Below are 19,966 nucleotides of genomic sequence, written 5' to 3'. Positions count from 1 at the left end.
TGGTTTAATTTGGAACCACGCTGTTCATACACATAAGGTAATACCCAGAAATTAACCGAAGAACATTACATCCCAACATCCTCCACTACAGTGCTCTCAATGTGACACCATGTCGTCCAGTGAGGAATGTCCATGGGAATACTGAGCTGCTTCACTTCTTTGTACATTGATCTCTTATACCAGAGTATCAGTCTGTCTCCTGCTCGAGCGCTGTCATAAGCAGCCTGCTATTTGCAGGTGAGCAAATATACAGAAGGAAAAAGAAAATATTCTTTGTTTTCCTTTTCTTTGCTGTGGAAAGACATTCATTTCAAAATTAGATACTTCAGTAACTACCATCCATTCAAATGTTTTTGTTTACTCTTATTAGGGTTGTGGGGGGACTGGAGCCTATCCCAGTTATCATAGGTTGAGAGGTTGGGTACATCCTGGTCAGGTCACCAGTCTGGCGCAGGGCTAACACAGAGAGACACACAACCATTCACACCTATGGGCAATTTAGAATTACTGATGAACCTAACCCCAATAACTGCATGTCTTGAGCCACACCTCTTTTCTTTTTTTCTTTTTTTAAAGATTGCTGGAAAAATGGGAAATATAAGAATGTATTGAAATACCTACAAGTAATGTTGTAAGTAATGTTGATGTCCGGGCTCTGAGGAGGCCAGTCCATGATTGTTAGTGTTCCATTGTTTGTTTTTCTCAGGGTATGCTTTTACAGCCATGACAGGATCATTGTCATGCTGAAAAAGTATGCAGTCAGTTGCTTTCCAGATGGTATTGCATTGTGGATCAAAACCTGATGGTACTAGTCTGTCTTTATATCAGTTTTGACAAGAGCTCCAACACCACTGGCTGAAATGCCGCCCCAAAACACGACAGAGCCTCCGCTGTGTGTTAAAGATGGCTGTAGTGTAGACACTCACATAAATAAATAAAAGTAAAAACACGATTTTGAATTTTTTTTTAGCCCTATAATGCCCTCTGTATCATATTTGATATATGAGTCTCTGAGACCTCTATCTCATCAACATGATCAGTACTTGCCATAATTTCAAAATGTTATGGACAAAACTCTTTTTTTTGTCTAAAATTAACATTGTAGTTGACAAAAAGTTGCCAAAAAAGCCCAATGTATCAAATGTGATACAAAAAATATATAATACATATATAATAGAAATATATAATACACAACATGATATAGCAAAAAAAAGTGGATTTTGTTATAAGAGTTAATAAACATCTCAGTTCCAAAAAAATCTAAATTTTCTGGCTATTTTTTGATGGGTTGGGTCTTACAGGGTTAAAGTTGATTTATCAACTTATAGATGAGTAGTTCTTTATATATTATGTTCCTCACTTATTTCTTTTTTTTTTTTTTCATTGAGATTTCATCATGACACCTTAGAATGACACTGTAGCACTTGATGATGGATAACGATGTCCTTTAGAAATCCGAGAGGCCATGTTTGCCTCTCGAGCGTCTCTTTGGGGCTTTTAAAAGCCTGAAATGCCAGTTCGGAGATGCTTTTAACATTTAACACAGGCCGTGCTTCTTGGCACTGTGGTCAAAAAATGATCATTTTGTTTCTGGAGGCTGTTATTCACAGTACTTTTTAAGTCAGAACACAATGTGTGCGCATGTGTGTGCATGTGTCTGTGCTGTAATCAGGAAGATGCAGGGCTGGAGATGGAGCACAGCGGGCTGTACTGCTGAGAACAGAAATAGTGCTTTTACTCCTGCTGCTGCTCCAAAACCGACTCATTTCTCGCGTGTGTGTGAGTGTGTGTCCATTAAGCACGTGCATTTTTGCCGGCATATATCTCAGTCTGCAGAAGCCTAATAATTCCATCAAAAACATTTATCACCTCATGCACCTTATAAGACTGTAGGTCATGCTTTTAAACCCGAGTTTCACACCATCTCATTTCCTTTTCTGTTCTCGTTCTGTCTGAGTGGATACCATGGCAGAAAAAGTAAAGTGTTATTATGCAAATCCCTCAAATTAATGTCTTTGTTTTGGGAGAGAGAGAGAGAGAAAGCCAAGAACATGAGAGAGAGAACAAGAGAGAGATAACGATGCTTTTGAAGAGATGAAAAGCAGAATGCTAATTCTGAGCTGCCTTTAGAGACACAGGCAGGCAGACAATGCTGTAGATTTATTTGAGCTTTTTCTTAATGAGTCTTACCTTCTTTGTGTTTGTGTTGCATTCTCTCAAGGTTGCTGAGTCCCTATCTATTGAATGTGCTTGCACGCGTTGTGTTCATTTTGGGTAATGATGTGTTTTCTGCCAATGAGCGCATCGTTTCAATGGCTATACTTTAAAGACTGCCTGGAGGTGTTTACTTTAAAGAGTCCCTGCAGGTGTGTGCATTTTTTTTCATTGTTTTCTGCATGCATGTCCTTTTGGTTTTTTTCACTCATCTTTCTTAGTTACAAAGTAGCAAAGTTGAAACAGGAAATGGACTCTGTGCAGGTGTCTGTATTGTTGACCGCAGCCTGCTTAGAGCCTTGTTGATGATGATTGCTGTTAATCTGCACACGTGGAGCAACATGGTGCCAGAGTTGCAAGTATAATTATATTATATGAGAGATGAAGAGAGAGCCTATTTATAACTGATCGCTAGCTGTCTCTAGTGGAGCGACTGGTGCTCAAGTAGAGAGACTGGGGTTGGTGGATGAGTGAATTGCTCTTACGAAGAGAGGCTGTGATTGGCTTGTTGACTTAAAGATTGATTACAGTTTTGTATATGTTTCTGTTTGATATTTATACTTTAATGTAGCCATAATATTGTGCTGAGACTGCTTAACATTTCTCCAAATACAATTATACAGTACTTGAAATACTTTGTAGGGTTTTTGCCTTACAATACGCCTTGAGGCGACTGTAGTGATTTGATATTTATAAATAAAATTGAAATGTATTTAACTGAAGTGTAATATGTGTAATAACAGTGTAATAACAAGTGTAATAATGAAAAATGAATATGCCGTTCTTGTGTTTTGTTGACTCTGCACACTAACATTATCCAAAATGTTTCCAACTGTATTCAAACCAAGAGAATGTAAGGCAGTTTGAAATGTGTATTTTCATAAAGTGGTTTAACTTTTAAATTCTGGCACAAATTCAGAAATTCCTCCACAAATAGTTGCTTTAGGACAATGATTTAACTGCAAACTTGTTTATATGCAGAAATATAGCCAGAATACAACCAGTTGGCAGTCAGGTAAGTCAAGTCTGTTGCAAAGAAACATGTCACGGACAAGTTGGACTCATAGGCACAGACTAACTAAGACTGACTGCAATGTGTTGCCAATCTGTCTGTGTTTATAGACAAGAAGGATACTCTTGACCTATTTTTATGCTTCGTTTTTCTTATTATTATTCTCTTAACTTTGCTTTTTCTTTCTTCTCTCATGTCACATAGGTACTACAGTGCCACCATCCTGCAGATGTCAGGAGTGCGCGATGACAGGTTGGCAATCTGGCTGGCTGGACTCACCACCCTCACCAACTTCCTGTTTACTCTGCTGGGAGTGTGGCTGGTGGAGAGAGTGGGGCGTAGGAAGCTCACCCTAGGCAGCATCATAGGTAAGGCTAAAGGAGGAGGAGACTTGAGCTGTCCAAATCAACAAAAAATATTAAAAGTTGTTTTTGTGCGCTCTTTGCGTTATTTAATTATTATATTTTTTGACAGGCACGTGTTTCAGTTTGAGTCTGTTGGCCATCGGTTTCTTAATGTCTGCACAGCACAGTCCCCCTGTCACCTACCACCCATTAGACCCCGCCATGGCCAACTCTACCTGCTCCAAGTACCAGTGAGTACTTTATCTACAGGCCTGTGGCGTTTCAGATGTATCTTACAGTATGTGGTATTATTACATCAACAGAATCTATCAGTGTTAAGTTCTCTTAGCCTGTTCCAACAACAGGTTGTCTTTTCTTTTCTGCAGTTATTCTGATTGCTCCACCGTTCACCATTTTAGCTGCAGAGTGTTAAAAAAAACACCATTTGAGCAATAAAGACCATTTACCCAGAGGATTTAATACGGTGGTATCAAAAGCAAGTCTTTTAGGGAACACGTTAAAACACTAATCTATGGTGTAATTACTCAGTAACAATTACAGTAAACTGTGGAATTGAGCTTTACTTTATTATGGGATTATGATAACAACAAGGATTTTCATTCCAGTATGAACTTGACATTAAATGGACATAAAAGCAAACAGCATGGCTGTGGAAACCCATGCTGTGAAGCTCCCAGTGCACAGTTTTTGTGCTGATGTTAATGCCAGATGAGGTTTGGATTTCTGCGGTTATTGAGTTAGCAAATCAGTGGTGACTTATATGCACTATGAGCCTTAGCATTTGGTGACTCGCTCTGTAATTATGCACAGTCAGGAACTGCTGTGGTTCCTAAATGCTTCTACTTTGCAATAATACCACTTACAGTTTATTATGGAAGAACGAAGAGGGAAAAATGTTAAAATCTGACTTGTTTCAACGGTGGCAAACTATTACAGCACCATGCACAGATTCGTTGAGCTTTTTGTTAGTAAAGGCAGACTGCATGGCTAGGTTGATTTTACACCTGTGGCAATGGGACTGAAAGCACCTTAATATCACATTGATGCTTGATGTCAATAAGAAGTCCTTAAAACTGAAGCATGCAAAAGGACCTGGATCACAGAGGCGCCAAGGCTCAATTATTCCTTCTTCCTATCTACCCATGCATGAATCCATTCGTCGATTTCAGGTCATGGGAGAAGTGTAGGCAGAGATACTCAGATCTTTCTCTCCCTGGCCAACTCCTCAATCCCCGATGGAAGAGATGGCTGGGGAGACGCATTCCCTCCTCTCTCCTCTCTCCTCTTGGTCAGACATGTCCATCCTATTCAGAGGCACTGAGACCCTGAGAGCCTCTGTTTTGCCAGCACTTATGAATTGGAACATGTTGACATTCCAAACCGTAAGTGCTCAGCTTCCATTACCATATTAATACAGAAGTACCCATGCATCGGAGCACACCAGTCTTCAAACGTGCCCTTCATTTTGATCTCAACTGAACGTAAATCACCTGGTGTTTTTTTCCAACTGGATATTGCATTTTTATGGCTTGCAACCAAGTTCTGGGGTATAACCACTAAAGTAGCTTTCTCCAGGACCAAAAGACATACTGAGACACACATGTACGTACATGGTGGAAAGAAATCCAGCTACACTATCAAACCTAGTAATGAGGGTTGTTATTTCCCTTCAGGATGTGAGGAGTAGGTATGACTTTAGACCTCCGAGTCCCTCTGAATTACTCCGTCTGATCATCTAGCACATTTGAAGGAAAATACAGATTTCTGTGTTTGTATTAAGGTGTCGCACTCTGCAGAAGGTTGGAGGAAAACACAAAGCGGTACATTTGGTATTGTAGCATAGCTTAAAATGGTAAACAAGAACCGAAAATGGGGGTGCTGGCATGAGGAAGCTACTGTTGACCTTGGAGCACTTCTGTTCTTAGTAAAGGCACTTAGTATTTTGCAGTTTTAGAGCAGAGGACACTAAGTGGTGGAAAGAGAATAAAACCCTCCTAAAAGAATTTTTGTGGTGAAGTTCTTGCAGGTTTTTACACATACATTAATACAGATCTAGATTTCTCTGAGTACTCAGAGGTCAAAATTAGTGCCAGCATAGGTGTTAGAAATTGTGGTCAATTATTTCACATAATAAATGTAATTAAATGATTTTAACAGTTACGCAATTCATCATCTAACATCTGTCACTCCCATTTCACTCGACTGTCCCCAGCAGCAGCAGAAGGCAGGCGGTGAGCCAGAGTTTGTTTCCGAATGAAACAGTCATCAGATGCCTCCGTGTTGCAATTTACTCTCACTTACACAGACACGAGATGAAGATCATGTGTAACGGCAGTCTTTCATCACAACGACAGGCAATGCCTAATGCACTCGCTGTCCTGCGACCGCGTGCTATAACCCACATAAACGCAGGGATAATTTGAAGAGATGAGTGCTTTTACCACACTGGAAAAGCTTTACTGAATTCACTTTGCTTCACATGAACCCACACGCATCCTTTCACTGACCACAGCAGCATCAACAGAGCACCAGAACCACCAGTAGCCTCTTAAGTGCTTTGGTGCTCAGATGTCCCATTTAAAGATGTTTTCTTAACGTGCTATTTTGGGGTTTGACTAAGGAGAGCTAAAGCCCTTTACGCACTGGACACATAACATTTGTGCAAATATTTTATGTTTTACAAATATTTTTTTTTGACTCACCTGGTCTTAACTTAGTCATTTATACTGACTGCGTACCTTGAGTTGGCTATCGTTTGGTGGAGTGGGTTGTCCACTAATTTAAGGGTGAAGGTTGCTCCTGATGGAAAGCACTAAGGTTAAAGGGGAGCTATCATAGATAGAGAATTTTACTGATAGGGATTTCTAGACGAGCTCCCTGCTTTTCTATTGGGAAAGGGTTTGACCCTTTTAGGACCTAGCTACATTATGCTTACTTTTGTCACCAGATAAATATCAAATATGGTATAAAATATATGTATAAAATATACATCTTAGTCTCCTGAACTGTCTCATTGCATTACACACATGGTAAAAGGGAAGTCCATGAGTAGTACAGTGGTGAAATTGCCATCTATGACATAACCAGCCTGCAATGCTAGCTAACGCTAATAAAAACCTTAGGAGTGCTAAGGTATCACTAGCATTACATTACTGCTGGGCTAGTTAGCCTGACCTGCTAATGTCTCTGGGATTTTTTCTTTTTATAAAAACAGATGTTTAATGGGCTTTAGCTTTACTAATACTTAACAATATCTATATCAGTGTTACAGATACTTCTAAGCAGCTAATGCTAAGTGGTTATATCTTTCTCCTCACCCTCCTGCAATAGTTACTTTTGAATACATGGTGTTATTTTCATCCTTAACCTCAGCGTGAAATTAGAGAAAAGCTTCCCTGGAAGCTACGGACAATAAAAATAGATCTCTCAAGCAGAGTGTGCATTTCATGACCTACCTCGAACCTGATTAAATAGCACGGGGAAAGATGAGTGCACCCTTGTGAAGCTATTCAGTTGAAACACTCAAAAATAAGGACTGCTCATCAAGAAACAGACCGCAGAACATGATAATGTGATAGGATGTAGTTTAAATTAACAAAGCTGGGAACAGGATAGGAAAAGAAATGTAATGATAGTGAATCCCACACAGTGGGGACGAATGTCTCATGCATTTCCTGATTTAGGTGAGAGATGTGTGCCTCAGTTAGATGGGTGGGTAGCTGTTTTTCTGTTATATTTGCATCTTGTCCAGTAGCAGCAGGTACGTTTACATTCATATTGAAATTTTACAAGGAGTTTCTCAGCATCCTATAGAGGAAAGGCAGACGTAAAAGAATGTGATTACAAGCTGCCGTTTGATTGATTGTCTTTAGAGCAATGAGAGTTAATGCGTGTTGCATCTGCTGTTAGGGTGTGCGAGCCGTGCATGCTGGATCCTGGATGCGGCTTCTGTTACCGTGAGAATGGCTCGGCGCTGCTCGCCTCCTCCTGCGTGCCAGTCAATAAGGCCTCCACCGAGCACGCAGCATGGGGCAGGTGAGTCACAGGATGCAAAGTGAGCATGTGGAAGTGCATTAGGATGCAGTGAAATAACACATCTCACCTTTAACCCCCCCCCCCCCCCCCCCCCCCACACACACACACACAGTTTTAAGAAGGATTGGTAAAGTCTAACTAACTAAAATGTGCATGCCTCTTATAGATGCTCCAACTCTACCCTGATGAGAGATCAGACCTACTGGGCCTACAACTACTGCCCCACCTCCTTCTCCTGGTTGGTTTTACTGGGACTGGTGTTCTACTTGGCTGCCTTTGCGCCGGGTGAGAGACTGAACCTTAGTTTTAGTCCCCATGAGATCCAACACCAGGATGCTTTTGGGGAAAACAAAACAAACAATAACAAAAAAAGAACCATAAATTGAACATAATTTTTTTGAATTCTGAAAATGCAGTGTGGGACAAAGCATACTATATTCTGATATCCTGCCAAAGCTAAACCTCACTGTGTTGGACTTGTAGCTGCAGATGTGTTTGTCTGAGTGCTTACCAGAGTTAACAGGATCCATTATAATCCTAACAAAGCACCAACCCATTGGCTGCTGTCTAAACTCCTAGTTGGTGTACTGTTCATTGTTTAGAGTCCAGAAATGCAGATACAGTTTTTAAAACGCAAATAAACAGGTAGATCATAGTCTCATAGCTAAACAAGAGCCAGTAGTTATAAAACTGCATTTTGGCGTATATGTTTTTATTTTATTTTCCACATGGACTGTTTACCTGTACGCAGCCAAAGCCTGCATAAATTTGCCTGGTCAATACTACTCAACCTACAAAAGGAATCAGAAGCTGACTGCAAATCAAATATCTTTTTACTTGTATGTAGATGCTGCATATTGATAGAGCTTTTCTGCTTCTGTCAAATTCAACTACCGTCTTTGTTTCTATTATAGGCACGGTAGCACTTCATAACACAGCCCACGACTGATTATGTAATTTTTCTACATTTACCATGTAATTCTTCTTAATTGAGAGTCTAGGGAGAAGAAAGAGGACGCAAATCAAACTTCATGTATTTTTTATTTAATTAGTAACTTCGGGGTATTTTAAAGTAAAGGACAACCAAAATTTCCTCTTTGTGGTATCCTGTCCTTGTCTTCTTGGATTGGAATTCAAGGGTCGGACAGGGGTATGGGCTGTATTATAAAGCAGCAGTCCCCAACCTTTTGCTCCACGGACCGGTTTAATGTCAGACAATATTTTCACGGACCGAGGTGAGGTGTTGTGGATAAATACAACAAAATAAAATGATACGACCAAGACAAAAACTGTGGTATTTTGTAAATAATAATAATAATAAACGAGAATTCACCGTGTAATTGTGTAACTTTATTAGCAGCGTCTTCCTGAAATGCGCCAACAACACTGAGAGTAACATCCTCCTCTCTGCCCCTTAATGCTCTCTGGTCGCTATGGTAACGCGTAAATATTTCTTTCAAAATAAGACTCACAACTACAACACGGGAAAAGACCCAGGGAAACCGAGTTAACGATAAAAACCCTGAAAACCATAAATTTCACATCCGAGCCTTAACTCTCACAGCCCGGTACCAAACGACTCACGGCCTGGTACCGGTCCGTGGCCCGGGGGTTGGGATCTGCTGTTATAAAGTATCTACACTTCCCTTTCTTCTATTGTAATCTCACATCCTTTTGAAATATACAGACTATAGAACATTTGAGTTTTGAATTTTTTACATGACAGAAAATGAAATAAGTTGTATGAAGTGCTGCTGACAAGACTTAAACAAAATATAGTGCAATTCTCCATCCATCTCACATCTCCACCTCTTAATCAAATGGTCCCACGGCTCATTCTCACTTGTCTGTCGCAGGTATGGGTCCAATGCCATGGACCATCAACTCTGAGATCTATCCTCTTTGGGCAAGGAGCACAGGGAACGCCTGTGCAGCAGGGGTCAACTGGACCTTCAACATCCTGGTGTCTCTTACCTTCCTCCACCTGGCTCAGTACATCACCTACTATGGTCCGTTTCTGTGTGTAAGGAAATAATAACCTTGAAAGATTTTATCCTTTATTTTTTTTTACACGTAAGAGGTATTTTTGTGTTCCCATTAAGAGCAATAAGGACAGAACAGCTTGCTGATACCCTGAAGTGATGCTTTCTTCCACCCATCTTGCATAACTCCTCAGTCAGTGTAGCACAACAGCAGGTTTCCCCTCACACAGGAAGGAGCTGACCTTTGGCGGAGTTGGAGATCAATCAATCAGGGGTGATTGTGGAGGCATCCTGAGATCCACTGGATTAATTATCGATTCTGAGTCATTCACCAATTTATCTGCTTGATAGCAATCATTTACTAAAAGTGGGGCAAATAATGTCAAAGCTGGGAAAACACAAGATGTTGTCTTGTTAAATCTTAAAGTGCACTCGGCTGCAACTTAAAAATGTCACTGTGCGTTGACAAGAAGAAAATACGGACCACAGTTGCGACAAAATCTCATTAAACCTGTGTCAGTCTTTTCGTATGAACCCTTATTCGTCACATAGTTATTTGTTTCCTGTTAACCCTGCTGTAAGGCCACATTGACAGGGACATTTTACTTATACTCCACATTTATCGTAGGGTGACCAGCAGTGTGAAAGCAGTGTTGCAAAAGCATTTTCATTCTTCACCACACACGTCCCTAGAAGTGCGTGGGCAGTCGTGGTCTAATATTAGCTGCCCGCGGGATCTGTTGTCACCATCGGTGTTTCTTTTTCTGGCAGTGAAAGAGAACAAGCAAATCATTTCTCATAAGAAGTGTGAAGTTGTGCCATTGTGTTTCTCATCTTTGTGGGTGGCTATCCTCGGTGACAGCGTGTTCTTTTGCTTTGTCTTCTCAGGAGCTTTCTTCCTGTACTCCAGCATGGCCTTGCTGGGTTTCGTCTTCACATATGGCTGCCTGCCAGAAACCAAATCCCGCCGTCTGGAGGAGATCGAAGCGTTGTTCGAAAACCACCTTTGCTCTTGCGGCGCCTCTGATTCGGATGAGGGACGGCAGGTTGAGTACATCCGGGTCAAAGGTTCAAACTACCATCTATCGGACAATGACGCATCAGATGTAGACTAGAGGAAACTTGGGTGTTGCTTACCTCCCTCTGGGTGTTTCATTAGCTGTTTCACTGGAACATGCAGAGCGGCTGAGTCTGTATTAGTGTTCTTTTTCCTGTGATCTGCGGGGCCACTGGTTTACCTCCAACATAGATTGGGAATTACATTTTAGAAGACTATGCTTCTATCAGTAACATGTATCAGTTCACTTTTCAAGCAGTCAGTTGGGGAAATCCCAATCAACACTAATGCTTTAGCATGAATGTTTCCCATTAGTTCATTCTCTAAATTCAGGGGTGAACTGGCACCTTATCTGGTTTCAGACCTGCTTATTATTTTCAACCACAGAAGTCTATAACACCGGCCTTCTACGCAGATAATAGGCAAAGCATAATACATAGAAGTCCAGTGTCTTTTTCATAGAGACTAGTTATGACTGTTTAACAGATGCAAAGATACAAAATACAAGGGACTGGAATTTGTCCCTAATATTTTGTGCATTTGTTTTATAAGCACCATTTATGATTTATAAACGGTTTTATCCCAGAGCTTTGTGTCAGAATACAATGGCAACGCCATTCAAAAAGTTACAGTAAATACAACCACAAAACTTTTGTTGACTGGACAGCAGCTGTTGTTGTCTTTCGTACCATTATGCCTTGGTGTATGAGACACATTCTGCTGTCTCGTTTTTTCAGCTTGTAGCGTAGCACACTTAATGTCAGTCCTTGACCTGATGTTCTTCTGTTTGCAGTTTGAATTTTTATGAAAAGCAATTGCCAGAGACACACGGTATATCATTACGGTTGAGTAAACTTGTATTGTCGACGGGTGCCGAAACAAAACCGTTCTTACAAACTTGGTAGCCCTGAAAGGACTGGAAGTCTTCGTGCTACAGTATGGTTTGTGTATTTATATATTTATTTAAAACAGATCTTTTTGTGAATCCACATTTCGACAAATTACAAATTTCTTAACGTTGCTTACTTTTTCATTTAAAATGTGCTTCGCAAAACCTACCCTACGAACCAATGTTGCAACTCTTGCAATGAACTTTTTCTTGTTGTTATTTCTGGATATAGTGTCTGTAATATCCAGCAAAGAAACCGGGCTGTTCTGTCTGTAGCAGTAAAAGTAAGCTTTAGCTTGATGACTGAGATTTTTAAGTGTTTCGTTCTATCTGAACATTGATATATTAGTGCCTGTGTATTGTGAAGGTGCCTAATGGCCATTTTTCAGTCACATTTCCTGTAGGTCTACATGGCCTTTTTTAAATTTTAACATGTGCATATTTGCATTTCACCTGTGATGGAATTTTATTGACTAAAATTTCATGTATTTTGCTTTGTGTCTTCCTTCACAGCCTTATGTACAAATAGCCGAGCATATCATTTATGTAGTTCTTGTGTCAAAAGTTGAGGAGTAGGCTTTAGCGTAATTTGGCAATGTTGTTTTGTAAAAGTGTAAACTGTGTAAGGTTACACCTTGTTAGTTAAATACACGTAATTTTCTGTGTAGCAAAACTGTTGGAAAGTAGACAACTGTGTAACAAAAAATATAAAAGGGTAAGTAAGGGGTATAAAGGCTGCTGCTGTGCTTAGTGAACAGGTTTCTCATGGCAGACACCCAAAATAAACGATTGTAAAAATACAGTACAATGCAACGTTTAAAATGATGGAATTTTCCATATGATTTCTTCTACCTATATTTTTAACCCCACATTAATAGAAATACCCAGAAACCTCAGTAAAAAAACGGATAATGTGCTAGCAGAAAATTACCATTTAATTTTTTTTTCCCAACAGTCCATTATCTATAAATCTAGTCTATTTATAGACTAGTACCACTTTTTAAAACAAGAAACAGACCATCAAATGCCGTGGGACAATTACACCTAAGTGATCCATTAAAACTCGGTGGTATTTGCAAGTATTGTAGTAATTTTGGTGTTTTCAAGGTGTCATGTGGATAGCTATGGGGAAAAAAGGTTTTAAAAAATTGATTAGAAACAAATTCCTTCAATAAATGGAAGAACAGTGATGGCATATTGTAGCACACAAGCACCCTCATGTGGAAAACCGGCTGATTTTTTGAAAATAAAAAAAGCTTTCAAATATCATAGTTGCCTCTTTAGTTGCAAGTTCTTCAGTGTTATAATAGCTGATCATTTTTCAAAGCAAACACAAACAAGTAGTATCAACATGTACAGACTACAATAAAATCATATCAAGAATTGAAGTCAGCACAAAACACGGTCAAATATTCAACTTGTGTTTGAAAATGATAAGCTATTCTATTGTAAACACTTGTGATTTGTAGTTATGGGGCTAGAATATTCCAGATATTGTCTTTTTTAACCCAGAGAGGTAATAAAGGGATCCTCGAAGATGAGCACTGATTGTTTATTTCAATAAAAACAAAACATTGCGAAATATAGTTCAGAGTAATAACTTAAACTTCCAAAACTTTGCTTTTCAACTCATTTAGCGCAGCTTCTCTGGAGTGAAAGGTGTAGAAAACACTAGCAACTATAATTTAGTATAGGATTGTATTTGACCAGTTTCACTTAATCCAGGAGAGTTTTCTTAAAACTTCACAAGCTAGTTTTGTACTGAAAGTATTACTACACACAAAAACCACAGATTTACTTGTCCACGGCACAGACTGAGTAACGAAAACTTGTGTCAACCAAATATTTAATGTGATTGTTTTAGGCTGCACCTGTGTCAGAGATAATGTGGTGTTCAGCCCTTAACCTCCGGTTAACACTGTCCTCTACCACAGCTGAGGGCATTAAATGTGTACTTATCAGTAAAATGGTTACATTTTTTTCTATGTGAACCAATTATGTGTGTTTTTGCTAAAGTTTGTGGGGTATTACAGAAAAGCAAATTTAAAAAAAAAAGAGTGCTGTATATTTGATTATTGTTCAAGCTGTAAATGTTTTGCTAGAGTTTATATTATATAAAGATAAATATCTTCATGAAATATTGTGTATATGGGGAAAGAAATAAATGTATGAGTCAAAGTCATGTTTTGGAGCTTTATTTAACTGCATAAACTGCATCACAACATTAAGAGCACTGTAACTATTTTAATCTACTTTTATGACTGTTGCTGTAAAATAAAGGAAGATGCACAGCACAGAACTGATTTCCTGATGTCTTCATCCATCTGTTCTTAGTAGCCCTGAATTTTCCTCTGCTTCAGGAGGAGCAAAATGTTGACTATTTCTTGAAGCATTTCAGCCTCCTTTGAGACTATGTTAACTTTGGTGCCAGATGTGCCCTCTTCCCTCCCTTGATCTGAAAAGCTTGTCATTGGAGGGCAGTTCTCGTGTTCTTTATTCTCCTGACCTAAATTAGAAACATTAGAGCAAAATTTAATGTGATTTTCTATCTCAAGTTTCTCTCAAACGACACATAAAGAGAGCTGACTATTTCACTTTCATGTCATACCTTTGACATTAGTCGTGCTCAGGTCGTTAGTGAGAAGAAGGTTTGTGGGTCTCTGTAGAATCGTTTTGGCACCGTTATTAGCAGTGATCATGCTCCTGCCTGACAGGGAAACCGCCTTTGATTTCTTGTTGCTCCAGGGCGTCTGCTTCTCTTCGCTCCTGGAGTTTTCTGGTGAAGCTGTGAGTGCATCTGGCTCTGTGGCAGTACCGGCCTGCCTCCCTGTGGCTGGAGGCAGCTCCGACATGTCAGCGTTTGATAGATGCAAGCTGTACCCAAGAGCACTGTCTGCAACAAAGCTGCACTGAGTCGAAGCATCGCACGCCCCAGCTGGCGGGCTGCGTACTGTTTGAGTTCCTGCATCTCGAGTTTCACTTGATGTTTTCTTGCATTTGCAGACATCTGAGCTCTGAGTTTGAGCTGAAGGGTGTGGAGATAAAAGGAGAGCTGTGCTGCTTTCTTTCTCCTGCCCTTTACTTTCAAAGGCCTTATCTGGGGTAGCCATGTTCTCAGTAACTTTTAGGTCAACTCTGAAGTCCATTTGGGATCTTATTCGTGGGGTGTGAGACCTGAGCTCAGAGAGTGTTTCATTTAAATTCCCTTGTGAGCCACTGAGGCCAAAGGCTTGATCCATGTAAGAAGAAGATGCTGGGAGGCATAGCTGATAGCAGTCTTCATCCTAATATATAGTTTTAAAAGTAGAAAACAGCAATTCCTGTGTCAGATGGTGTGAAAATATGTCCAGGAAAGAGGTATAAATCAGTGGCACTGTGCAAAGAACACTGTGCTGTTAATGAGTGTTGCTTTTTGGTGTTAACTATTTGGGACAGGTGATGATCATCTGTTTAATAGTAATTTACTCATTTGTGTTTAATTAAAAAAGGAGGCTGCAGAAACTGGCAGAGTGCTGATAGTTAATCTACAGCTTAATTAACATCAGTACTACAAAAATACAGCATGAATTTGCTACAGTTTTGAGGGGTTAGATGAAAGATTACTTTAATGTATTTCAAAGATAACTTTCCAAGTAGAGCACTTCAGATAGTTGGAATAAAGTTCACAGTGTAGCTTCACTCACATCATTTGAGTCTGGACTCAGGTGACCTCCTCTAAAAGAGTAACTTGGCGAATATTCAGAGCCATTCACTGGCCCAGTGTTGTCTCCAAAACATGCTGTGGAATTAGAGGGGAAAAAAACACCCATTTACGTTTTGGTTTTTCCTCAAACATGTACATAATAAATGAATTTCCTTAACGTGAGACTCCTTGGAAACTTACAAAACCTTGTGTCAGGGCAGTTGCAGGGCTGTGAACAAAACATAATCAATATTTGAGACTTCTGCTGTACCCATGTATATAATCCAGTTATGAAAAATATTAAACATAAACTGTTGGGAGCTCTATATGACAGCTTATGATGACTGGAGAGCCTCATTAAACTTTGTGATGATTTACTTTCTACACATTTAAAGTTAATTTTGTCGCAGTTCCAAACTTGACCACTTGGTGGCAGTAAAAGGGCAACTTTACTCCCACATGTAGTTTTTAAAACCCGCTTACCTCTGCTCCCATGCACTGTGAGTCTGGCACAGTTCTGGCAATAAAATGATAAAACCCAACATAAAATGGATTCAAAATTTGCTTCATAATAATGCATTTCGTTAGACTGGAAGTGCAAACACTTACTGAGGTGCAGAAGAGTTTACCGGTGTCTGATCTGGGAGACATATTTTTGATTTTTCACTCCCAGAATGAGAGTGTCCTTCACAATCTTCATCACAAAAGCCTCTAAAGACATTGTTCTCCAATTGCTGCTGAATTTCTGACTGGTTAAGCGTGAAGTCCAGCATGGACTCTTTGGCCTTTGGCCGGTTGAGAAAGATGCTGTCCACATATGTTGCATGGTCTTCTGCCTTGCTTTTACTGTGGCAACACACACGGGCACTGATTGGTTAAAAAATTGAAACTAAGGATAGAAAATAACCAATTAAAATGTAAACTTGTTTTCACCCTGGTTGTGGACTGCCAAAGAGGACTTGAGATGCTGTGGGGTTCTCAAGTTGGAAGAAGGGTTGGTTAAGGTTGTGCGACCAGGGAGATGTGTTTGTCATACTTCTGGGCTGAGAGAAAGGATGAAACTGACAGAGAAACAAATCAGCATTTGTCAGAAGAAAGACACATTATTGTCACATTTTATTAGATACTATTTTCTCTTAGCAAGAGATGCTGTTGCTCCAAAGACTATAAACTGGTCTAAAACAAGAGGTCACATACTACTCCAGTTTTGGTTGCCGGCAAATTTTAGGTTTCATTTTAAACTTTTAGTTGTAACTTTCAGAGCTCCACATGTTGAAGCTCCACAGTATATCTCTGACCTGTTGAAACCTCATGCTTCTTCTTGAGCGCTTCAGGTCAGAGGTTACTGTTGGTCACATGTACTGGGTTCAAAACACGTGGGGATCGGGCTTTTCGGGCAGTGGCACAAAGGCACTCTTTACACTTGACCCCTTTTAAAAAAAAGCAGCTGAAGACATTTCTATACAAACAAGCTTTAATTTTTTTTTCATTTTATTTATATTTCTGGTTTAATTGTGAAGCACTTTGTGATTTTTAACTGTGAAAAGTGCTATATAAATAAATTTTACTTACTAAAATACTATAGTGATATGATAAAATACTGGTACCTTTAGTAATACCAAAAGTAATGCTACATTACTTTTTCTTTGTTGTTTTCAGCTTTTGTATTGAACAAGAATGCCTGAATTTTAGGCCTGAATAGCCTGAATAAATATAAATAAGTATTTATAATTAGGCACCTGGGATTACACTTGTGTAGGTGTGCAAAAACCATGTTTGTAGATGAGGTCACTGGGGGACAGGCTATCCATTTCTCACAATCTGAAGAAAGCCAATGCGAAAAGGATGGCATGCAGCTTCAATTTTCATCGAAGTTGGCCATCCCCCACTCATTTAAAGTCTTACAGGTTAAAGGGCGAAACGCTGGTGACCCTGAGTGGACCACCTCACCACCAGACTATCAGGAACAGGCCCATTCATCTAGTTACTTCAGCAGCTTCTACTTGAAGCAAACCATCTTCAACGTGTATCTCAGCCTCATGGCAAAATTACCAGTTTTTAATTCCCATGAATGAAATCAATACACAAAAAAAAGATTACATTCACTGTGAAAGACCTTGACACACATGACATATGTCACATTCTATAATTAAAGCACAATATGATTTATTGTAAAGCAGAGTTCTGAGAAGTTACCAAAATCTTTGTTGGCCTGTTAAACAACACCAACATAAGCCATTTTTCCACACCAACTTTAGATAAGTTTCTCAACTCAAGTCAGAGTTTCCATACTTTTCCTTTCTTACATATGAAACCACGTGTGGGGTAAAATGTGTAAAAACTACAACTTTAACCTTAAAGTAGTGATGTAATTCTAATAAGAGCTATCCCTTACTGCATCGGTCTGCGATAGAACTGAGGTGTCCCAAGGTGGGGGAGAAGAGGGATGCAGTGCTTGGCTTTGTTTCTGGAGATTCAGCTGCAGGGTGAAAGTTCCTGTGGAGAACAGTTGGATTTCATAAGATATCATCACGCAAAGAAGAATACGCAGTACTGTAACTGAGTTATAGTTGTTAATAGTCTATTAGTGTTACACAACCTTGGCCTGAGCAGGCAGATGAGGTGGAAGAGAAGGGGCTGCGGGCATCAGGTATGGCAGGCAGGTAGTCAGAGGCACTGTTGTCTGAGAAACCTGACTCAAGTACTGGTGACAACTTACAAAAACAGGGATTTAGTGAGTGTCTTTACATTTGTTCATATTAAGCACGTTTCGCTAACTTGAAGTAAAACCATGAAGAGCGGGAAAGTGACTTACACGCTGAAACTTGAACCCTTGTGGAATTACCTTCCTTCTTTCTCTGCTTTCTTGAACACTGTTAAAATGGAAAATATAATACTTTTAAAACCCTTTTCATTCCATTTATTAAGAGGATTATTATTATATTAACATAATTGGCTACAAGAACTGTTAACCCACAGTGGGGCTATACCTGTACTCAGACTGGCCCTCAACAAGACACAGCCGTGATGGGGAACAGGGGCTCATCGAGAGCACCAGAGGATCTTTTCTCTTATGCCTGGCTCCTGCCTTACAGCTGCCAAGAACTGCTGCTTTAGGAGGATCTGAAAAACAAGAACACTTTCTGTTTACATCATTTGCCATCCTGAGGCTTAAATGTATTCGATTATTGTTTTCTGGTGATCTGGGGCTGTGAATCTCACCTTTACATGCTTTTTTAGCAGCAATCTGGTTGACGATAAACAGAGTCATTAGGTCCAAACTACCAGAACTAGTGTTGCCTAGGGAAGGGGCTGGGACAGGTATTCCCATGTTTTTAAGTTTTTGTTGCATTTTTCTCTTTTCAAAGAATTCCTGGAACAGAAAAAGCACAACCAATATTTAGGCACAGGGACAAAGGCTTTGTTAATTTAATACATTTACAAAACTGATTACAATGAAAAAACATCAAGCTTGAACATTAGTGATTGTTATTTATTTAATGAATTATCATTACACAAGGATATAGATTTTAATGTTTATTACATGAAAAATAAATAAAATGTTTGTGAAAAACAAAGGCAGCAATTTGGGCTAGTGATTATTAATGAGTTATTTTGGGGTATTGTTGAGTTTTAAGACTTCACATCAATGAAACTTCAAATAGGCCATGTCTGGGCTTTTCAAATGGCTAAGTTGCCTTCTACTAAAAATACCAAACAACAAATAAGTAATTAAAGTTGTGAACAAGTACAAGTCCAAAGTTACACACATTATAAACCATGTATACACACACACATATATAGATAGATCTTGTCATTGTTCTACTATGTCTTTTATTCTATTCTAAGTGTCCTTAGATGTCTTGAACGTGGCTTTTAAATAAAATTTATTATTATTATTAAAAGTCTTATTCCACTACTTTAAATATATTTTCAATATGCAACCTGTGCACTATTGACCTCCTTATGTAAGAATTTAACTTATACTCAAAATTAAAAGTCAAAACAATTCTTTCCATTTTGTAAAACAACCCTGGTTAGAAATGCATCCCTTTAAAGCAAGTTTTCTTCTGGATACAATATTTTATGGAGTATACAATTAAACATTTAATATTTAGCATTCTACTTGCACTTAATGTAAAACAATGTAAGTTTTATTTGGTTGTCTTACCCTCTGCTTTTTGGCATTATTCCTCATCACTAACCGGTTTCTGAAATGAGCAGTTACATGTCTAGTTAGCTTAAACATTTATAGGCTAATATGATATACATTAACACATCAGCTAATAACCAAAATTTGCTTTCTCTTACCTTGAACCTCCCACCCAGTTCATTTTTAACAGCTCTTAATTACTATAGAAACGACAAAATCCAGAAAACTACAAAGCTTTTGTGCCTGTGTCAGCACAAAAATTCAGAGTGCATGCATAGCTTATTGTTTTGTTTCAGCTAGGTAGCTAACTTTATCTTAGCTTTCAGAATACAATAGAAGCGCGAGGACGAACCACCAGACTTCCGACACGTGCTCAGAAATGCTCAAAGAAGAAAATATATATGTGTAATTTTCATGGAGTTTGTCTGCTTTATTTCTGTATTTTATTTCACTGTGCCTTACGTTTGCTTAAAATAAAATACTGTAGTATAGTAGAATAAATCAGTTGGGACTAATTTATTTACGTCTGTCAGACAACCAATCATATTTTTGCCGGGGGCTCGACCAATGAAAAAAC

The 19,966-nt window shown here is 39.1% G+C and overlaps 2 protein-coding genes across 4 annotated transcripts in view; one reads left to right on the top strand and one right to left on the bottom strand.

Annotated features, from left to right (window-relative positions):
• slc2a13a (solute carrier family 2 member 13a) overlaps positions 1–12,894 on the top strand; it is a 99,846-nt gene extending 86,952 nt beyond the window's left edge. Inside the window, exons 5-10 of one of the 2 annotated variants that reach the window (XM_085385786.1) lie at positions 3,431–3,594; positions 3,701–3,821; positions 7,501–7,626; positions 7,793–7,911; positions 9,483–9,649; positions 10,497–12,894. In XM_085385786.1, coding sequence (XP_085241912.1) covers positions 3,431–3,594; positions 3,701–3,821; positions 7,501–7,626; positions 7,793–7,911; positions 9,483–9,649; positions 10,497–10,718 — 919 coding nt within the window. In that variant the 3' untranslated portion in view covers positions 10,719–12,894. The remainder of the gene's footprint in view (positions 1–3,430; positions 3,595–3,700; positions 3,822–7,500; positions 7,627–7,792; positions 7,912–9,482; positions 9,650–10,496) is intronic. The other variant, XM_085385787.1, reaches the window with a different exon arrangement.
• Positions 12,895–13,044: 150 nt separating this feature from the next.
• On the bottom strand, positions 13,045–19,950 carry redic1 (regulator of DNA class I crossover intermediates 1). Of its 2 annotated transcripts, XM_085385785.1 has the most exons (14): positions 19,548–19,950; positions 19,408–19,447; positions 18,459–18,609; positions 18,227–18,359; positions 18,052–18,109; positions 17,836–17,950; positions 17,632–17,732; positions 16,170–16,297; positions 15,846–16,082; positions 15,720–15,753; positions 15,438–15,465; positions 15,238–15,332; positions 14,163–14,838; positions 13,045–14,060 (listed from the first exon to the last, which is right to left on the bottom strand). In XM_085385785.1, the coding sequence occupies exons 1-14, from the start codon at positions 19,568–19,570 to the stop codon at positions 13,885–13,887; spliced, it is 1,995 nt and encodes a 664-aa protein (XP_085241911.1). In that variant the 5' UTR covers positions 19,571–19,950; the 3' UTR covers positions 13,045–13,884. The 2 variants fall into 2 exon arrangements, with proteins under 2 accessions (XP_085241911.1, XP_085241909.1); XM_085385783.1 differs by lacking the exon at positions 19,548–19,950 and having other exon boundaries at positions 19,408–19,543.
• Positions 19,951–19,966: the final 16 nt, after the last annotated feature.

The sequence above is a fragment of the Rhamphochromis longiceps genome, linkage group LG17, assembly GCF_057381845.1.
Source record: "Rhamphochromis longiceps isolate RC_006_pf linkage group LG17, R_longiceps_female_GT1.1, whole genome shotgun sequence".
In the NCBI taxonomy this organism is placed as follows: domain Eukaryota; kingdom Metazoa; phylum Chordata; class Actinopteri; order Cichliformes; family Cichlidae; genus Rhamphochromis; species Rhamphochromis longiceps.
The sequence above is the reverse complement of the archived record's forward strand: the minus strand, read 5'-3'. Positions and strand labels throughout refer to the sequence as shown.

Coding starts and splice junctions, on each gene's coding strand:
- redic1 (XM_085385783.1), bottom strand. CDS start 19,485: ATGTTTAAGCTAACTAGACATGTAACTGCTCATTTCAGAAACCGGTTA. Junction 15,333..15,437: donor CTGCCCTGACACAAGGTTTT/GTAAGTTTCCAA, acceptor CTAATTCCACAG/CATGTTTTGGAGACAACACT. Junction 14,061..14,162: donor GAGCACGACTAATGTCAAAG/GTATGACATGAA, acceptor TTTCTAATTTAG/GTCAGGAGAATAAAGAACAC.